The 21,657-nt window shown below is 34.1% G+C and overlaps 1 protein-coding gene across 2 annotated transcripts in view; it reads left to right on the forward strand.

Annotated features, from left to right (window-relative positions):
• LOC145296726 (myosin regulatory light polypeptide 9-like) overlaps window positions 1-21,657 on the forward strand; it is a 195,347-nt gene that overhangs the window by 116,282 nt on the left and 57,408 nt on the right. For both annotated transcript variants that reach the window (XM_080142732.1, XM_080142731.1), the window contains exon 3: window positions 10,589-10,750. In XM_080142732.1, the coding sequence (XP_079998858.1) occupies window positions 10,589-10,750 (162 nt within the window). The remainder of the gene's footprint in view (window positions 1-10,588; window positions 10,751-21,657) is intronic.

The raw sequence follows: 21,657 nt of genomic DNA on the forward strand, positions 1-21,657 counted from the left end.
TTGAAAAAGAATGACATTTTCTCAACGACTAATTAAACACAAAACTGTATCCTTTTTCCAGTTTATTCACAAATTCTTTACATGTATGCGAAAGTTTTGAGGTGTGTGGTTTTGGGTAAATCAAAACTGGGGGGGGGGCATAAATATAAAAAAAAAAGTTTTGGTAGGTGAGTATTAGGATTGAACCTGAATCCTTGAGGCAAAGTTGGAAATTAAAGTGTAAAAAAAAAAAAGGTGCAACGTTAACCACTGGACCACGGCGACATACAACAGAAACATGTATGAATTTATTTAAGTATTGACAGGTGGGCGCAATAAAAGTTGGAGGGGGGTAGGATTGAACCCGAAGCCCTGAGGCGAAGTTTAAAAATAAAATCGGCCAGTCAGAATGAGTTACTGAAAGATGTTTGAATTTATTTAAGAACCAAATTGACAGGTGCGCGCACGGCTATTCAGCAAATGAGGTCAATGACCAGGTTTGTTTGTTATAAGCGAAGTAAAAAAAGAAAATAGCGTTAACTTAAGCGGGGGGGGGGGGTAATCGAAACATCGAAAAAAAAAAAACTAACGTAAGGCGAACGATAATGTTAAATCGAAAAAACAAAAAAGAAATAGCTTAAATAAGCCTGTTTCGATATTAAAATTTAAAAAATCAGTGGGTACCCGGGTGTTTTTGGGTGTGTGGTCAGGGGTGGATAAGCGAAGTAACAGAAAAACGAACGTTACGTGAAAAATGGCTTAAATAACACTGGTTCAATATTTAAATTTAAAAAATCGAGAAAAAGACATCTCACACCACGATTCGAACCCAAAATGTTTACATAACGAACCAACGCGTTAACCAACTGACCTAACGCGACGTATATGAAATTTGTTCAGTTTTTCAACTATTTAAAGTAAATCAGGTCATGACGTCATCTGACGCATGCGTAGAACCGGTCATCGTCGCGAGAGGACCGTTTTTATTGACCCCCTCCCCCTGTCGAAAATTGTCAATTTCGGGGTGAAAAAAATGAACGTTTTTAGCCAATTTTTCGATATTTTTCGAGCGAAGGATGGAGCTTCAATATGATACAGAGTTTGTGAATTTTTGTTCTGTCTGTCAAAAATTTTTAGCAAACACACATACATACATACAACCATACATACACATATTTTCGCTTTTATATATATTACTAGCAGGGCTACCCGGCGTTGCTCGGGACCGTATAAACAATGAAAAAACAAAAGCAGATATTGAACATATGTTTTATTCTTAGGGGAGAGGAATCTTTCATCTCAAGTTTTAGCGTTACAGACAAACATTTGTCTTTTATATATATAGATAATGACAGGTTTTTGGGGGCCCCCCTCGAAGATAACTGATCAGTTGACCAACTTCTAGTGGTCCGTTTGACGTGAAATTTCGATATTTGTCATCCGGGTGATGGGGCTTCGATATGATACCAAATTTGTCAAGTTTGGTTCCGTCTTTCAAAAGTTTTAGCGTTACAAACAAACATACATACATACACACAGACGTTTGGCTTTTATATATATAGATTTTATATATATAGATGACCCCTCCCCTTTACATGCATACTGTTATTTTAATTTTGAGTTTCTTGAAGATTTTAATTTTACTAATAAAACATTTTCAAATTATTTTAGTAGTACGGGAGGTTTACGGGAGTTCAGAAAGAAATTTTCGGAAAAGGCCAGCACTCTTTAAATCGGGTCAGTGGCATTTCCACCAGGTGTACACAACTCAATTTTGTCACAGACTATTTGACCAAGATGTGCATCAAGACAGTTCCTCACCCTCCCTAGAGTCCAGACCTTGCTCCCTGTGACTTTTGGTTCTTCATTTAGCTTAAAGAAAACCTTAGAGGCTGTCATTATGAGACAATTGAGATGAAAGACGTGACAAGGGTCAGTGATACTCACACAAGAGGACTTCCAAGGGGCCTTCCAGAAATTGCTGAAATGGTATAACAAGTCCATTGCAGCCGGAGGAGATTACTTTAAAGGAGAGTAGAGTTTCATGTGTGCGTTATCAATAAGTGCCCATATAAAAACGTCTAGAAAGTTATTGAAGGCACTTCATGTTTTTACTACTTGTTACCGCATCATCATCATCAGTTTTTTTTTTTTTTTTTTTTTTTAAGTTCTGTTATCCACATACGATTGGTATCTCCCCTTCCCATAAACCATTATTGGAAAATTCATTTAGATTTCAGCTTTCTCTCTTTCTCTCTGGTTTTTAACTATTCACATCTCTGTAATAGGTTTAGTGGTTTGTCATTAATCAACCCTATGAAGAATCAATTTATCTTGTAACACACACAGCTAAGCAAACCATGTTTTACTCATTGTTCAAATTCCTGAACAGACACCAATTCTCGAGTATCTATTTTTGTTTACCTTTTGTCCCCATTTACAACAAATGGAACAAAAACCTAAGTAAGCATAAAAATTTGTTGGCACTTGATCTTTTTTTTTTTTTTTTTTTTTTTTTTTAGTGCCGTTTTGTTGTTGCATCGTCTGTGATGAGTTCCATATTTGTTCATATTTTCAGAAAGTCCCACTTGTTGCTCACATCTGCTATTAATTTATCTCTTTGAATAGAGAAGGGCCTGAAAATGCAGTTTTTATATTGTTTGTATTCCTCATAGTCACCACTAGGATAGAAAATGGAATGGGGGTAAAACATTTGATTCAAACTGTCAGCGTTCCATAATCTAAAGTGCATTCTGTTTAACAAAACAAGAATCTGACACTCGCTTTAAATAATTGAACAAGTTAACTTTTTTTGTGTGTATTTATCTATATTTCTTATCAACCAGAAATTTAATTTTAAAACTTATTTCCTTCCCCCTTTTTTTCTTTATTTCGAAATATAAATTGTGAATATTCTTTCTTCACAAATTCATTTTATGAAATTTAACAAATTTTAAAGCAAAAATGAAAACCTCAGTCAATGCTTTTGGTATGAAATAAAGAATAGAGATTTTACTTTTCTAGGAAGATCCCGAAAAAGTTTTTACTTATAAAGAATAATTAAATTACTTGGGCAGAGAGGATCTTATAGATAAGACTGCACTCTCACTGACATTTGAACTTTTTTGCGTTTTAAAATATGTTTGACTTATTAGGGTATAACCGAGTGGAGGCTTCAGTTTCACCAGTTAAAGTGAAACACAAAGACCACAGTTACAAGTGCAGTCCTAGGTGGTTTGTCTCGAATATCCACCAAGGTCCTGCAATGCAGTTCCAGTCACTCTCACGAAGACAAGGTCGATGAGGCTGGATGCAGCAGTGATGATCTCCTCTATCCTCCTTCTTGCACAGCCCTGTTGGTGAGGCATTAGAATACGCCGACTGCCCCCCTGCAGAGGGTAAAAGTCCCTCAATGGGGGTCCTGGATATGACCTTAAACTATATCCAGTGGTGAGGCCCCAGCTTGTGGGCTTTGGGGAATGTGAAGCCACCCTTTAATTACCATTGCTCCCAGGTCCACTCTGACCCAGAGTGGTAGTACCTGTTAGGGTCCCAACTATGGGTTAAATAGAAACCAACGTGAAAACAACAAATATATTCTATTAAAAAAAATTTTTCTTCAAAATCTTTGGATTCGGCATTAAATAACCCGAAAAGGGTTGATGTGCCGTAAAACAAAAACCAACCAACCAACCAACCAACCAATCCTTCTTGCACTGAAAAGAAAGATCATTACACTTGGTTGTTTTTTCTTTTTTTTCTTAAATTCACTTGTAAGTAATAGCAACAATAAACATCGTTGACTCTTGATGTAGTTTTCGTATGAAATAAATTATTTACAAAAGAGAAATAAAACAAGTACAGGTTTTCATAGGAAAATAAAAAATAAGAGAAACAAAATAGCAAGTTTATTTATTTATTTATTTATTTTTTTTTTTCTGGTAGTTACGATAATTGATGAACAGGGCCTCAGTCTGGGTTTCAACAACCGATTTCTTGCTTTTGATTGGTCAAAGGATAGGTGCTTTTCGAATGGCAGGGTGTGGAGCGGTGGACAGATTTCCCCCTGAGTTCAGAACTTATTGCAAGTTCTGCAAAAACTCATTTTTCTTGGTCTGCACCGGTTTATGCATACATGGTTGATGTTGGTCGGAACCTACCAGGGTGTTCCAGCTTACCAATCACTGTCCAATCCATCATACCTTGGTTCGTTCTGATTAGATAATCAGTTACCTCTTTCATATACCTTAATTGGGTTATTTTCCACAGCAAGGGTTCTCATCGATGACCTTCTCATGCACCGGGGAGCCCGTCCTTGACTCTCGGGTCAATACTTTAACATAAACAATCCGCTAGATATCTCCAAATACTCACCTTCAGTTTATTTCATAAATTTGACTTTTCTTGTAATGGAAAAAAAAAAAAAAAAAAAAAAAAAAAAAAGTGTATTTCACATCGGCAACCATGCCATCTTTTTTCCAATTGGTAGGGTCATTTGCTGTTTTCCCGGACCTGCTATTAAAATAAGGCTCTGATTCCTTTTTCACTGGCCCCTTTCTGGGGCAATTTTCAACTATAGCTCAAATTTAGCTCTCCATAACCCCCTCCTTTCGCAGTAATCTCTTTCCACCGTGGCTGGTCGAGTCACAGGGGGCTGTGATTACAAAAAAAAAAAAAAAAAAAAAAAAAAAAAATTAACTTTGTCTGGAGCTATGGTACTCCCGCTCAAAATGAGCAGTTTTATTGTATTTCATGAAATAATTTCCCTTTTATTATTAGTCAGTGTAAATCGAGTTATTTTATTATTTTTGAAACAGATGTGTTTGGGTATGAATCAATATTTCCATGGACACTCAACATTTTCAGAGCATTACAATAAAACTGTTACAGCATATTATCTGAAAAAAAAAAATGATTCATAGCTCTAACAACTAACTAGACTCTAACAAATGTAATTAAAATTGACTTTTTTAATAAATAGCTGAAATAACTGGTTACTTCACCAAACAACTTATGTGCATGAACACTAAACAAAGCATCTAGCGTTTTTTTAAATATTTTTTTTATATTTTTTTTATATTTGAGAATATATTTGAATACTTGACAAAGTTGTTCCTGCCATGTTATAAGCTTTATCATGTTAACACTATATTTTTAACATTTAAAAAAAAAAAATCAAGCTATTAATCATTTTTAACCTTCATGATTGACATTCAACTTATATCTGTTGCCATTTCACACTTCTGTCATCTGCTTGAATCAGATCATTAATTGATCCCCACTCCTTGTCTTAAGCAGCCTGCCAAATGACTTTAGGCTATCAATATCGATTTGAGACGCACTTTTGAGCATTTTGGAGGACTGGCAGCAAATGACATAACAATACTATTTGAGATGTCATTGTGTGACATAATTTGTATAGGAGGCTCGTATCGAAATCTTCTCCCATTCACAAAATTGTCTTACTTTTATTTTATTTGATTATTTTGTTTTCTTTCCCTGATTACTCAGCCTTTTTATCTGTTTATTATTTTTTTCTCTTGCAACTTAACCTATTTAGTTGATTGGATGAATGAGGAATGTTTTTATGGTGAACATTTTGTCCAAGAAAATATTTATTTTATAAAGTAAATTAACCTTAGAATTCTAAAAAACAATTCTTTGTTTTTGTAATGTACCAAAAACACCGGAAACGTTCTAAGAATAAGTACTAAAATGTTGCTGAACTCCAGTCTCTTTCATCAAACAAAATTACACATGCTGACATATTCTGGATGGTTTGAAGAAATTGACTTCCAAACTAACCCTATTTCTGGCCAAGTTTCATTTATCTCTCTTTTTCTCACGTTCATCTTTTTCACTTCCTCCCATGTTTTCCTTGGCTGACTCCTGTGATCCGACCGTGCTATCTCAATTGTTCTACATCTACTAACCTTGAAAGTCTCTTCCGTTCTTTCAATGCGGCCATACCATAACATCTACATATATCGTCCAGATTTAACCTCCTTTACAGATCCATCAAATCATTCTCATGATTTCTCTCTGTATAACATATGTCCTCAACCGTGAGGTGAGGGGTGTAAGCTTTGGTGAGTGAAGCCTCTTAATAATCACACCTACTAATGAGACGATCACCAAAATGCCCCCTGCTTATTGAATGGTGATGAAACACACTGTTGACATTCATAAGTGAAACTTTAATGTTGTGCACAAAACGTTTTATTTAAGCTGTTGATAGAACCCTGGTAGGTAGTGCCATCGAATCCGAATTAATGTGAGTAGTAGTTACTAAGGAGTAACTCCATACTCTTCAAATTGGGGCCTAACCATTGGATACACAATGATCACACCCATTGCCTTATGATAAAGAATCTAAAAATATAAATTGTATTGAATTTATAAGTATAATCTAAAACCTGAGTCATTGCATAACAAATGATTTCTCAGTTTTAATGAAATATGTTGAATATTTAATACAAATGAACATAAGCTATTGTTGAAATGTTTTGCTTGAAAAAGCAGCTGCCAATTTTTTACTGATAAACCTGATAGTTGTATGACAACTTATTAAAGTTGTTTTAAAAGTGGACAGTAAAACTGATTTTCTTTGCATAAATAACAAGATCAGGACATTATAAATATATACTTTTAATGGATATTTGAATAAATTTTTTTCCAAATTGCCACAATTAATCTCTCTCTCTCTAAAATATATATTAAAGTACCTACAAAAAAACATATGTACTCTGACTTCAAATACCGATAAAACATAGTGAAACGGAATAGCTTTGAAAACAGAAGACAAATATAATTGAATCGTATTCACAAATATTCAAATTGATGACCATTATTGTTCAGACAATGCTGATAGCAGTGTGAGTACCACCACCCCTCATGCTCTTTCTTATATATATATATATATATAGAGAGAGAGAGATATAGACAGATCAAAATTGTCAAAAAAAAACAAAAAAACTAACATACGTTTCTAGGAGAATCAAAAACATGCTTGAACAAATTTAAGCAATAAACAAAATTTCTCTGGTCATCAGAATTGTTGTAAAATGAAAACCCATACACCATCAAAGCAGAAATTCAAATATCCATGGAAGCGAGGCTGAAAAACAATGGTGAAATGGATCTCTAACTATATAAGAGCCAGGTACATCCAAGGATGGAGTATTGTTGCAGCATCTGGGTAGGAGCTGCTAGAAAGATCTTACCTGCCTCGACAGTTCAAAATAGGCTTTGTAGCCTAACAGGGGATGCCCTTTTCTCTTCCCTGCAACCTTTCTCACAGAAGAGATGTTGCGAGCCTCTCTGCTTTATCGTTATTTTCATGGAAAGTGCTCATCTGAGCTCCAATCTATGGTCCCCCCTCGCCAAACATTCACGAGAAACACTTGTCTAGCTGAAAACCCGATCAATAATTCCCCCCACACTTTATCTGTGCCTAAACCTAAATGTAGATTCCATAAACAAAGCTTCTTTCTTAGAACTGCATGCCTGTGGAACTATGTTCATCTTTAAGTCCAATGTAAACAAGTTCTTGATGAGACATTCCCCTTAAGTAATCCAATTTACCAAATTTACACTTCTAACGATTACTATATTGTCCCATTAACTACTGTACACTCTTTAACCCTTATTCTCCAATGGCCTCTGGGCCTTGGTAAGTGGTGACTTCTTTGAAAAAAAAAAAAAAAAAAAAAGGATATATTGGAATTTTAATCTACTACGAACCTAACTGAACATTAATAGCTTTAAATACAGTTATACTTTGATATACGAATGCACCGAGATATATATATATATATATATATACACACACACATTTTAAATGGATAAAATATAACAGGCAAATTACAATTTCACATATCTGAGTTATCTGAATTTACAAGAGCGGCCTCCATCCCTTTGTTCCTTTTGCATTAATTAAACTAAATATAGCAGGGTAAAAATTAGTGTAACTGATACTTCATGTTAACATACACACCAGAAAAAAAGGTAGAAAGATCTTGTGCGTAATCTAATATATGTAGTGTGTGTCTGTACACACCAAACATGTAAGGTAGATGGCAAGATACATGAGAATAATGAAAACTAAAAATACTTCTATATAATCATATGGACAATATTGAAGTAAATAAATATTACCTCTGTCGTGAGAGCAGTTAGACACGAGGTCAGATTTTTATGTGGGGAAAAATCCTGCTTGTCGGGAAAGGGGCACTCTAGATTTGTACACAAAAACAAATTGCCTTAGACTAGAAAGATTTTTTTTTCCTAATTGAAATGGCTCTCATCTGGGTGAGGCCCCGTGTTTTGACAAGCTTCTGGGTTTGACCTTTACTCCTGATCTGAAATGGAACACGTACATCAAGTCTGTTGCCAAGGTCGCAGGAAAGATGGTGGGATCCTTCTACCGCTCCAGAAGATATCTCACTACTGATGCAATTCTCTATCTATATAAAAGCCAAGTACGGCCAAGGATTGAATACTGTTGCCATATCTGGGCAGGAGCTGCCAAAAACAGCCTATCATGCCTTGACAGAGTACAAAATAGACTTTGTGGTTTAGTGGGGGATGCCCTTTTCTCTACCCTGCAACCCCTCTCCCACAGAAGAGACGTTGCGAGCCTATCCTTGTTTTATCGTTATTTTCATGGCAGGTGCTCGTCTGAACTCCAATCCCTGGTCCCCCCTCGCCAAACTTTCACGAAAAACACCCGTCTAGCTGAATCCACTGTGAAAAATTTCCCCCATTCTATATCTGTGCCTAAATCAAAACGCGGATTTCATGAGCAAAGCTTCTTTCTTAGAACTGCACGCCTGTGGAACTCTGTTCCGTCTGCCTGCTTCCCTCCGGACTACAACTTGGATGTCTTCAAGTCTAATGTTAACAAATTCCTAATGAACCGCCCCCCCTAATTAAACACTTCATAAAATCTCCTCACTAACGTGATGTACTTGCAATAACCCTTATCCCTGAGTGGCTTCCGGGCCTTGATAAGTGGTGATCTCTGTGTAAAAAAAACAAAAAAAAAAAAAAAAAATATGAAGTGAAATATCAGAACAGATGCTACACCTTGCTCGAAACCAAACGGCCTAGTTTTTGTCAGAACAAACTAGTAGTGATTGTATTATTGCCACTTCCTGCGCGAATTCTCTTGTGGATAAAACATTTGTTATTGCTTGTTATAAAAACTTACGAATGAGTTGTTGGTCAAATATTGGCTCATTTCCTTAATTCATATTTGGATTGGCTTAAGATTACAAAATAGATTTATGTAAGCTATTCCGTTATTGTACATTTTCGTTTTGACTAAACGGTATGTACAGGATTGTTACCCTTTTTCCACCAGATGACTTCTGTCTTATACAGAACTAGCAGGGTGACTCAACGTTGCCTGGGATTGAATGATGATCAATCAATGTTTGACACTTTCATATTTTTATAGTCCTCGAAATCGATGAAAATAGTTCTTTTTGTTTAAATGTGAAAAATCATCTCTTGAATATCATGGGTGGTGATATTTTGCAGACGTTGAATTTTATAGAAATAAAAACTACTAAATGATTTTCCATAATTTTTGATGAAAACATTTCCTCACAATCCTAAGTACATCCTAAAGGTTTTTGCATATAAATTGTTAACATCCATATTCAATCTACCTGTAACCATAGAAAAGATAAAAAAGGATATAAATAAAAATAATCATATTTAAAAAAAAAAAAAAGAAAAGAAAAAAAAAACTCAATATTTATCTTCATTGAGAAAATTTTCATTCAATTGAGTGTCTTGATTTTTATGGAAACAAACATTAGATTTTTAATCTTTACTTTTTTTTTTTTTTTTTTTTTTTTTTTTTTAAGAAATCTTCCAAAAATTGAATCTTTTTTTTTTTTTTTTTTAGTTCAGTTTTATTCTTCCATAAATCCAAAGCAAAGTGAACATTTAACTACAACTGGCCTTCGGGACAAGATCAAAGTGTAGTATCTGTTCTTCAGATGCTGCACTTCTATTTCTTGTTCTCTTTTGGTGAAGGAGAAATCCTTCACGACTGAGACAATTTTTATTTTTGTACCTTTTCTCCACGTTAAAAAACGACCCTGGTGTCTAACTCTGTCCCGTGGGGAGGCATAGTAAATAGGTACAACTTTACAAATTTGTTCACCTTTTAAGGTTCAAGGAAAAGTTAAGTCTAAGTGGGACCTATATTCAGCAATAAAGATAGTATATTATTTTTTTTTTTATTGAAATCCTTTGAGATGAATAATTTGTATTTATTTGCGGACTGTAATTCTCATCTTCATAGTTGTTTCACCACGTTTTGGCCAACTCATCCTCTGGCCTTCTATCCCGTCACGTTTAATAATCTGAAGAAGGCCAGAGGATGAGTTGGCCCAAACGTGGTGAAAAAACTATGAACAAATAAAAAATTGTATGATCGCCAAAAGAAAAAGAATAAATTTAACAAAAACAAAAAAAAAACACTTGTTTGGATTTAAAATTGTCTATGTATGAATAATCTATTTTCAAGAAAGATAGCTGATATTTAAATATTTAAGCACTCTTGTCTATTTAAGTTTTTTTTCTTCTATTATAGGTAAAGATCCTACTGATACCTATCTAAATGATATGGTTAATGCTGCCCCTGGACCCATCAACTTTACAATGTTCCTTACCATGTTTGGAGAAAAGCTGAATGGAACGGATCCAGAAGACGTGATTAGGAATGCATTTGCTTGTTTTGATGAAGATGCAATCGGTATGTTGATTTTTTTTTTTAACCTTCATGACACTTTCAACTTATGTCTGTTACCATTTTACACTTCTGTCATCTGCTTGAATCGAATCATTAACTGATTCCCCCTCTGTTTTAAGCAGCCTACCAAATGACTTTTGCCCATCAATATCGATTTGAGACTTACTTTTGAGCATTTAGGATGACTGACAGCAAGTGACATAGTAAGAAAAAATGATTTTTGCCAAATTGCTAGAGCCTCATCTTATTTTATTGGGGCTATTTGTAGTTTCTTCTCTTCCTTTCTCTCACTTTTTCTTGATTCCCTGGGGTTTTTTTTGCTTTGTTTTTTTTTTTATTCTCATCCTTTCTCCATTTTGGCTGCCTTTTTCTCTTATGATGGTTCTGTGTGAAAACTTAATTTTGCCGTGTAGGCTAAGATGGGGCTAGATGACTAAGATGAAATTTGTTTTTTTTTTTCAAAGAATGACTTCCTATCTCCTTCCCTCCACATGCACACTTGGCACTTTTCTCATTTTTAGTTGGTAAAAATTTATAATAGTTATGGAAAAGTTTTTTGCCACTTCCAGGTTGGGAAATTCATATTGATTAAAGTTGGTTTTTTTTTGTTTTTTGTTTTTTTTCTTATTGGCCACTTGAATTCCTGTAGAGGACAGTAATACAAAACCAATTGAAATAGTGATTTGTAACTGGGTTTCTTAAGGTTCATTCCCTTTTATGCCTGGGGCTGGTTAGTAATAATAGAAATGGAAGGAGGGGGATGTCCTCAAGTAAAAGTATAAAATTTTCTGAAGCAATTTCTATGAATGGAGGATAAAATGTTTTGTAATATAGAGCATTAGTAATGTGGTGTTGGGGATAATGAGAGGAATAGAACGAATGCTTACATTCCTAGCTAAATAAGAAATTAATATGCATATTACAAGAAAACAAAATCTCTTCCTTTGAGAAACTTGTTCTTAAAACAAAAGCATATGTCTGTTTAAACTCCTATGAATTTATTTTTTGATTACTAATTTTGCAGCTAACACTTGTCTTCAGAATTTCAGCAAAGGGTTTTTATTTGCCACAACCACTGTCAGTATTCCATTTGCTTTCATTCCAAAATTTCTAAAACTGACATCTCTAAATAATGCTGCAATATCATTGTGAAACAAAATTTTCATAGCCCAGATAGCTACTTTATTCAACTCTGCATTGCTCGGGAATAAATTAGAAACCCAGTACAAGTTTGATCTTGGCTCTAAACTTCAAATTGCCATTAAAAAAATTTTTTTCCAATTTTTCTGTAACTTTAAATTTATAAAATAGATGTCCATCACAAGCAAACCCTACATTATTATTGCAAAACTTCCTATTACAAAATACAACTGTAAAATACCTTGTAAAATTTTTCATCGGTTGTTTGATGTTGGTATAGGGCTTTGTTTTTAATTGCATTACCCATACAAACATCACAGGAATAATGTAGATTCAGTTGTCTAGGTGTGTGGTTCAGATTCTCTTTTTCTAGCAAGCTGGATTGTTTTGTGTTAACATCTTCTCCCTTTTCCTCTTCCTCCTCCCATAACTAATTATCAGGCAATTTACATATTTGTGTTGTGTAAAGACATGTTATTTAAATTGGATGGCAGAATAAGGCAATTAAGAATCAATGTTGAACAGAATTGCTCTTTCTCTAAATGCACAGGCATTAAAAATTATTAGAACCTTGTGAAATTAGAGCGTGAGAAATAGGTGTAGATACGTGAACTGGATGACTTGTTGATTTAATTACAAAATACTATTAATTTTGAAGCTGTATTTCAGACAAATTAGAATGTTATATTTTTCAAATAATTCTCTCAAAACTAAGAAATACTTTGGCACATAAAGGGTGTTTTTTTATATATATATATATATACACACACACACACACACACACACACACACGAGGGGCATGCAATAAGTAATACCCCTGACCCACTTCCCATAGCAGTAGAGCAACAAAACTTGGAACAGTTATTAGCCTTTCTCTACATAGGAAGCACCCAGAGTTATGCATTTCTCCCATCGTTTGTAGATTCATTCAAAGACCTATGCAAAATAGGAAATGTTTTGGCCATATCAACGGCATAGAAAAATTCAATGTGGTTTGCATGATAGCAAGAATCAACTTGGGGGGGGGGGGTCAATCTTAGGTAGATGAGACATGATCAGTAATGGTGGAGCTAAATTAAGAGGACAGCTCAACAGAAACTCCTTCACATTAGATTTTAAAATGATCATGTTATAGGTAGCCGAGAAGCAGCCCCCATGCTATTGTTTCACAGACGGGCAGTTCTAGGTTTAAAAAAAAAAATTTTTTTTTAAAATGCTTGTAGAATTTTCGTTTAGATTTAGGCACAGATAGAGCGAGGGAATTTTATCAATACAAGTGTATAAAGCCTCCCTGATTTGTATGCAAAACTATTTAAATTCTAATCCTTTATGTAATTATAAATAGGTTGATTAAAATATCAATTTCTTTTGATGTTGCCTTGAGTTACTGATTTTATGTTTGGAACCTTGTATTGCATTTCTTATGCTGATTTGACTGACGTTATAAAGAAAGCAAGACTATGAAAGATTATTCTTATGTGCTTCAAAAGACAAGAAAGCGATTGACCTTGGATTAAAGTTGATCTCTTAATTCAGCTTAAATCATAAAGACTACACATTCATTACAAATCTGTAGCTCAAAATGTTGAATGCTAGATGAAAAAATGTGATTGCATAATGAAACTGAGTTTTATCATAAACAGATTTAGAGGGAAAATGTTATTTTATCTGCTTTCAATTTGTATTATTTACTAGCAGGGCTACCTGGCGTTGCCTGGGAAAAGTGTAACCCATTTTCTATTAACTCCACCCCGCCTATGTTTTACATCCCAAATCTCCTTTTCTATCCAGCTCATTCATGTCTAACTGGACATATACACACATGTATGCACAGATGACTTTCCTTAGATCACAGATTACTGGGCAAATGTCAGCATTTTATTTCCAAATTAGTACATAACACTGAAAAGCCGAACCTCCCTGATGAAAACTGACCCCCATTGACACTTGAGTCTCATGAGAATTTATTGATACTAGAATAAGTCTATTGATTTTGATGTGTTTGGAAGTGTGAAATAGTCTCTTGAGTTCTATCTCTAGTTTGTCAATGAATGCGACTAGAATTACTACTTGTAGAATAGCAGGATTTATGGTCAGGAGTTATTCCTCTAGATCAGCCAAGTTCAGCTGTATGCCCATGCAACTCTAAGAATGGTGTGTCTTGCCACGTATGCACGGTTATTCACTATAGTGGCTATATTTTGTGCATTGCATACTTCTAGGATGCATGGAGACCAGTCAAAAAAAGACACTCTGAAGACAACTTGGGAAGCTGCTAATCCTTTGCAAACCATTTATTCTTAAGTAACAACTAAGCTTTTGTGATAAGCTTGCCTTTCAGAATACTTAAGTTTACTCAATTAAAATTAATTGTATTTATTATAGGATTATTTGGGTATCTTAATCAATCCCTTGTCAATTTTAAATGTTATTTGAAGAACATTTCAGCTATTTATGTGTGATCTATTATAGAAATGTCTAGATATAAGTAAAAATAATAAAACAAATACCAACAAAGGTGATATTTTCTTGATAGCCATATGTATAATATCTAAACTTTAGGAAAAAAAAATCAATTTTGGATCCTAGACTGGTCCAGATTTTATCAAGGGAAGTAATTTTTTAGTTTTTTTTTAATGAAGCAATTACTCCCCTTATGCTGATTATTTCCTCAAATCTATAAAAAGGTGCTGTGTGTGTATATTCAGAGAGAGGAATGGGTTGCTTGGAGAAAAAAAAGGGGGCATGGAAAGGCAAGCAGATGAGGGGAAAAGAAGTTGTTATAGAAATATGCTATACTTTTGCCCTGGAGAACACGGAGTAGGTCTGCTAGTATTAGATAGAATTTATTTTTTTAAATTCTGATGTTTATTTAGGTCCAGGTTTTAAGTGAAATGAGATTCCCTGTACACCGAAATGTTGCAGAGGATGCCATTCCTTTTGCTGGATTGCTCTTTGTTCACCTTTATAATATTCAGTGGCTACTAAGGAAACATTAACTAACGTTATCCAACATGTAGCCTCAGTCGCAAAGTAGACAAAGAACAGGAAAGAACTTTAACTTGCTTTTTTCCATTTATTTCTCCATTCTCCACCATGCATGACTTCTTGAATGTTTTGAACGTGATTGTCTTTAACTTGCTCTCTCGTCCATGCTCTATTACACCAAATTTTGAGTCTTTGGTATGCCTTCACCAAGTATTGAACAACCGATCTCCCTGCATATTAGAAAATAATCAAACCCTTATGCCAAATAGGCCGGTCATGTATTGCTTTAAAAATTGATGTATATTATTCAAAACGGAAAAAAAAAAAAGTCTATCCACCTGTTCTGGGCTAGTCTTGTTTAGCAAATATACATTAGTCATGAATAACTGCTAATTAATTCTTGATACTTAATGAACATGCCTTAGATCTCTTGTCTGATTTATTATTTTGACAGCTGAAAAAGTCTTTATATCAGGATAAACATGCGGAAATATTTTTTAATTATATTTTACATGTTTTACTTTTTTTTTTCTTTCCAATAGCATTATCCAAAAACGTTAGACTTCTTTTAATTAAGAAAAAAAAAAAAAAAAGAATGCATATTGCTCTTGATATATCTATATATCAAATATTGCTCACGAAAACCGTTTTTAATTTTGTATTGTGTAAAAGACCTTTTCTTGAAATATCTTTTTAGTTAACGAAATATCAGTTTTTATAACGTGTTTATGAAAAAGCATAAACACCAGCAATGTCATGGCTTCTCATAGGATCGCTTATGCAAGCATCTGGAGAAACTAATTGAGATGAAATTTTAATTAGGGGTACTAGCTAGTAAGATGTTTGTTCACTTTGCATTTAAATGTTTGTACAGTCAGAGAAACAGGGAACAAAAAGGGAATTCCAAAGGCAGTCTGAGGAAAAAAAGTTGTTAAAGTAGAAAGTTTTGTCATCTCCACAATGAATAGGATTTTTGTTAGTTCTGTGTAACATTAAGAGAATCCGGCATAAAAATTAGAATTTATCTGCTAATTTAAATACTCTGTGTGTGTGTGTGTTTGTTTGTGTGTGTGTGTGTGTGTGTGTGTGTGTGTGTGTGTGTGTATATATATAAATATATATATATATATATATATATACACACACACACCACCTTTTTTTTTTTTTTTTCAATACAAGTTGAAATCTCAGTGACTATTGATCAGAATTTAACAAATGAAGGCTCGTTGGAAAGGTAATGATCTGAATTGTGTAGTGGGCTGTGTGACATTTGCCCTTAAGGTTGCACATTAAGAGAATCATTCAGAGCCTATTTTTGGCACTTTTTTTACAGCCATAAAATTTTTGTCATAGTTATTTGTTTTCCTAGTTTTGCATATGAATTAAAAAATATTTCCCCCAAACCTTTGGCCTTGATGGAGGGGAGACTAAAACTTGCTGCTATGGTTTCAAATGATCTGAAATCAAGGGGAGACTTTATTCCAAATATTTCTCATGTTATATCTCGCTTCTTTGGTTTTCATACATACAGTAAATTTCAGTGTATAAGGATTGATACTGGAGATATTCATAATCGTACCCTATTTTCAAAAGAGAGGAAATATAACATATGAGAAATATTTGGAATTAAGTCTCTCATAGATGTTATTTCAGATCATTTGAAACCAGAGCACCAAGTTTTAGTCTCCCCCCTCCATCAAGGCCAGAGGTTGGGGGGGGGGGTATAGATTTTGACATGAGGTTCACACAATCCAGATTTGTTTATAGTAGTGAAGGCTTGTGTAGAACCATCCATACATTTTGGAATAACTGCTAATCTCAGTTTGTGCAATTGATTGCCATGGATAGAGAAAACAGTAGACCTCAGGTTTAATATCAGTTTTCCTTATTCTAGATGCATGTCTTAACAAAGATTGAAGTTGCATATCTCCCAGTGGTTTTAAACCTCCTCCCCCCAACATGCACACTCTTTACATTCCTATAATTTGAGGAAGACCAAAGGTACTGTTGAAAATTTTGTTTTAGAAAGTTTTTTGACCTTTTGTATTCCTACATGTTACCAAATAAGAAATAGGGGAAAGATAAAAACATACACTTTTTGCATTAATTTTTAAATATATATGTATGGAATATTGTCTGTAAAGGTTAGAGCAATTTTTGTAGAAATTCTCAAGTGGGAGAGCTCAGTATGTAGCAGACATAAAAAAAAAATTAATAAATAAAAACTGAGCCCAGACTAAGGTTTTAGTTCATTTTTTTTTCTTTTTAAATTTTAATTCTTTTATTATAGAGAGAAATAAAAAAAGGAACAGTTATGTGTTCATCAACGTTTCGTCTTTATTTCACGACTTCCTCTGGACGAAAGAAATTGAAATAAAGACGAAACCTTAATGAACACATAAGTTTGTTTATTCCTTTTTATTTCTCTATTTTGTTGGAATACTATTTCCATTACTCTCATATATATATATATATATATATATATATAGTAGAAATGGTAATTAATAAAAACCTGAAGATAGTGCTCAATACTGTTGTAGAGCAAATATGCGTTTTATTTTTATTACCTTTTTTTTCTGTTTAGTTACATTATTGTTTCAGCTACACAACCGTTTTTTGGCCGTCATGTAGCCTCCTCAGACTTTTACAGAAATATATATATATATATATATCCCAGAAGAGCAATTTTCTCAAATAGTGTTGAATACAGCAACTCTTTGTGACATTTGTTGCTTTTGTTGATCAAGAATTTCCTCTGGCAATCTGTTTAGAAGCTAACAGCATAATTGACCCTGAAAATGAGTCACAATCTAGATATGAAACTTAATAATTTTCCTTTCTCATGCTTTCATTTAATTATATCCTTTTCGGAGGTTAATCAAGAATTTGGGATTGGAAAGAAAATTTTCAAGACCCTTTTTTTTTTCTTTTTTTTTTTTTTCCATGTCTTTATAATAAAACATTAAATTAACACATGTTGGTATGATTAGTTAGAATCTGGAATCGAAAAAATTTAGCCTTATTTCTGATTCCAAAAACGATTCTTTTAATTTTCTGTTTAATTTTCTATTGCAAAAACTAAATTTTATAAATTACAAGTTTAGGTAAAAATATCAAGAGTGATAAATATAGATGAAAACTTCACGGTAAGTTTATCAAAATTTTTGCTATAAGACATAAAGAGAAAACATAAGAAGTTTGTCAAATTAAAAAATATTTAAAAGTAAATTTGCTCTAAATCCCCCCCCCTCCTCCTCTGAAAAAAAATGAATTCTACTTGGATGATTAGGCGATTTTAGTATTGGAATCAAGAATTTAGAACAGAATCTGTAATTGTACTGATATTGGCAGAAAAATATTGAAATCGTCTCCTCACTAAAATTAACGTATGCTCCCTGGTATTGAACAATTTTCTATTAAGATTTGTGCAAAATTAGTGCTGCATACTGCATATTCCTTGACAGTTTCAAAAGTTATATACTTTTGAAGTTAAGTATATAGAATAATTCCAGTCACAAGCATTTCTGAAAAGATTGTCAGGTGTTGTACTGCTGGGTGGCTAAAACATTATAGTAAAAATAGACAACAGATCGGTTAACTTAACCACGTAACTCAAGAGAACCAGTCTTATTAGAATTTTTCCAGAAAATGTTTGCCACATTGTCTGCCTATTCTATTGGTTTTCGGTATTCTTGCAGAATTTGACCCGGATTCTCAGGATTTCTGTCAATCATGGATCAGGTGCGATCGGCAATCAGATTAAGCCGGGCATTGTTCAAATGTTGGAACGCTAAATCAACATTTTTTTTTTATTTTTGTTTTTTTATCTTTAAAAATGTAATTTTTTTATTTTTGGCGTAGTAATGATAGGGGGTATTTTTCTGTTTATTTTTTATTTATTTATTTTTTTTTTTTTTTTTACTTCAATGGCTGAGTGTTTGATCAGCCAATGAAAAAGCACTACGGAAATGGAAGCAGACGACTTTCGAATTGGAAGAAATTGAACGAAAAGAAAAAAACATTTAGTTTCAAATGCGCAAAAAAGATAATGGCAGGCCTGGGAATGAATTTATGCTTTTTCAAAAAAGAAATGAAAACACAGCAGAGATGACAATCTCATTGTCAGGAGAAACTGCTATCAAAACAAATGAGGTGCAAGACTTGTATACACAAATGCGTACTGAAATGAAGATTGTGTGTTAAGGATGGTTTCTCATGGAGATGCACAAATTGCGCACAGGATCGTTTTTTGCCTGATCCAACTTGGGAATTCCTACAATCATAAAAATCATTTTGTGGGTGTACAAAATGGCTACTCTGAAGAACACGCGAAGGGATTGCAGTATTATTTCAGAGCACACATATACAGACGGAAAGAACTTTCTCAGAAATTTGCTAGCAGTATTTCCTTAGGAACCTGACAGATCAGAGGCCCAGGGCACACAATCGATATCGAGGAGTCTCTCTTCAACCTAAGGAAACACAACGTTGGGAGAAACCTCGAACTGCTCTAGGTCTTTGGCAGCTATGACACCACTGGCAAGCAGGGTTTTTTGGTGACTGTACCAAACCGAAACCCCAAAACCCTCCTCTCAATAATAAACAAATATATTCTGCCGGGGACCACAGTTGTATCCGACTGTTGGAAGACCTATAACAAATCTGGATGAGGATTCCACCATTTGACTGTGAATCATAGTTTGCATTTTGTAGATTCTGTGACGAATGCGACAATGAACCACGTTAAAAGGATGTGGGAGGGAAGCAAAACAAGCAAGAATATTGAGACCAACTGGGAACTTTTGGTACATATCTAATTGAATTTATGTGGAGACCAAAATTTGGAAATGATCCTTTTGTCTTCTTCATAAATCACATTTCTGAAAGCTACCCGGTTGGGGAGCTTTCTTCCATTTCCTCTACCCCCTCCTTACGCTTTGCTATCGATGGCCATTCAACATTTGACCAAAGTAAAGATTCCTAAGGAAATATCCTCATCCGTAAAAAAAAAAAAAAAAAAAATTTCACCTAACAATTTATGATTTTCATAAAAATTTCTAAAACAAAAAACCTTGTTGACCAAAAGAAAACAAAATTAACGAAAAAGTCTTGAAAAAAAACAAAAAAAAAACGTACTTACATCTAATGATTTATGGTTAAAAATAAAACGTTCATCTTTTCTTGAAAAAAAAATGTTAATAAATTATTTGCAAAAAATAAAATCTTTAAAAAAAAAGCATTTATATTCAATCAGTTTATGGTAGGTTATTTTTATTTAGTGTATTTCTATTTTTTCTGGTTTGTTTCTTTTGAAAGTGCGTCTGTTACTGCGCTCAACTTAATCCCATGATTGATGGGAAATCCCAAGAATTCGGGTCAAATTCTGCAAGAGTACTTGGTTTTCTTCCATGGAAGGTCTTAATTTATTCTGTGTGTTTTATCTGTGTGGCGTTTAAGAAGTCAAATAATCTATTTAGCATATTTTTTTTTTTTTTTACATTTTCACCCCAAATAAGGCACATTGCCACTTTGGTGTAGGGGGCTACTATCAGGGGCAACAACTACTGGGGCACTATGTTGGGGTTTGGGCAGCAAGATGTCGGTTCACGTTACACTTGAACTTCTGCATGTCAGTACAGTTGGGGAAGCAGGGACCTGGAATGGAATTCCAGAGTCTAGCGGTTGTGGGGAAGAAACTACTGGAGTAGAAAGATCTTTTACATCTAGGGATCTCTGTGTGGGGGTGGTATTTAGCTGCCTGTTTGGTTTGTCGAGGGTGTCTACGTCGTGGGGGGGGCATAAGTGTCTGCAGTTCGCCAGAGCATTCACCATTAAAATACTTGTAGAACAGGCAGAGGGATGCAGCGTTTCGTTGATGGAACAGAGGCTGAAGCTTAGATGCCAGTTCAGGGCCTATCAGATTGGCGACTCTCTTTTGAACCTTGTCTAGGAGCGAGAGACTAGTAGCAGATGCACCAGCCCAAATGTGACAACAATATTCCATATATGGGCGAATGGTGGCCTTATAGAGATACAGGATACTTTCGGGTGTTAGTTTTCTAGCACGGTAGAGAGAACCTACCTTCTTCACAGCGGCCCTGGCAATGCTTTCAACGTAATTGTTCCAATTCATATTTCCTGTAAACGTTAGGCCAAGCAGTTTGAAAGATGTACTCTCAGATAAAGCGTCACTGGCCATTGCTATTGGTGGCAGAGAAGGTTTCTTGTAATTATTGAATGAAACCCGTTTAGTCTTGGCAGCATTGAATGTGACCATCCATTTTTGTCCCCATATGAACATTTTTAACTTGTCCTCGCCTAAAGATGAAGTATATCTCAAAAGTTTAGAGAACTTAACACTATATTATCATCTTTGTGCAACACATTATATTGAAAAATCGTTATAATTGAAAATTGAAATCTTTCAATATTGCCATTATTCATTTTAGTTACCTTATCCAAACCATCAGTGTTTTTCTACAAAACTGCATTGTTATAACCTTCAAATGCAACTCCTTTCTGTCAAGTTTCCAGTTTAAAATAAAATTTAAAAGATTTCCTTTTTTATGCTTAAAAAATCAATGTCAAAACAACTGTTGCGCTTGATGGTTTAAATTACAATATGTATAAGTTCATGTATCTACATAAAATTTTCTTTTTACTTAAAAGTGGCATTAGCATGCAAAATGTGTAGTGCGTTTATAGAATGGAACTATATATATATATATGTGTGTGTGTGTTGTTGGGAATGTGGTTTAAAATAACTAGCTTGGATGTAAATT

This window comes from Euprymna scolopes, chromosome 17 (genome assembly GCF_053919585.1).
Source record: "Euprymna scolopes isolate OS-2025 chromosome 17, ASM5391958v1, whole genome shotgun sequence".
Classification (NCBI taxonomy): Eukaryota; Metazoa; Mollusca; class Cephalopoda; order Sepiida; family Sepiolidae; genus Euprymna; species Euprymna scolopes.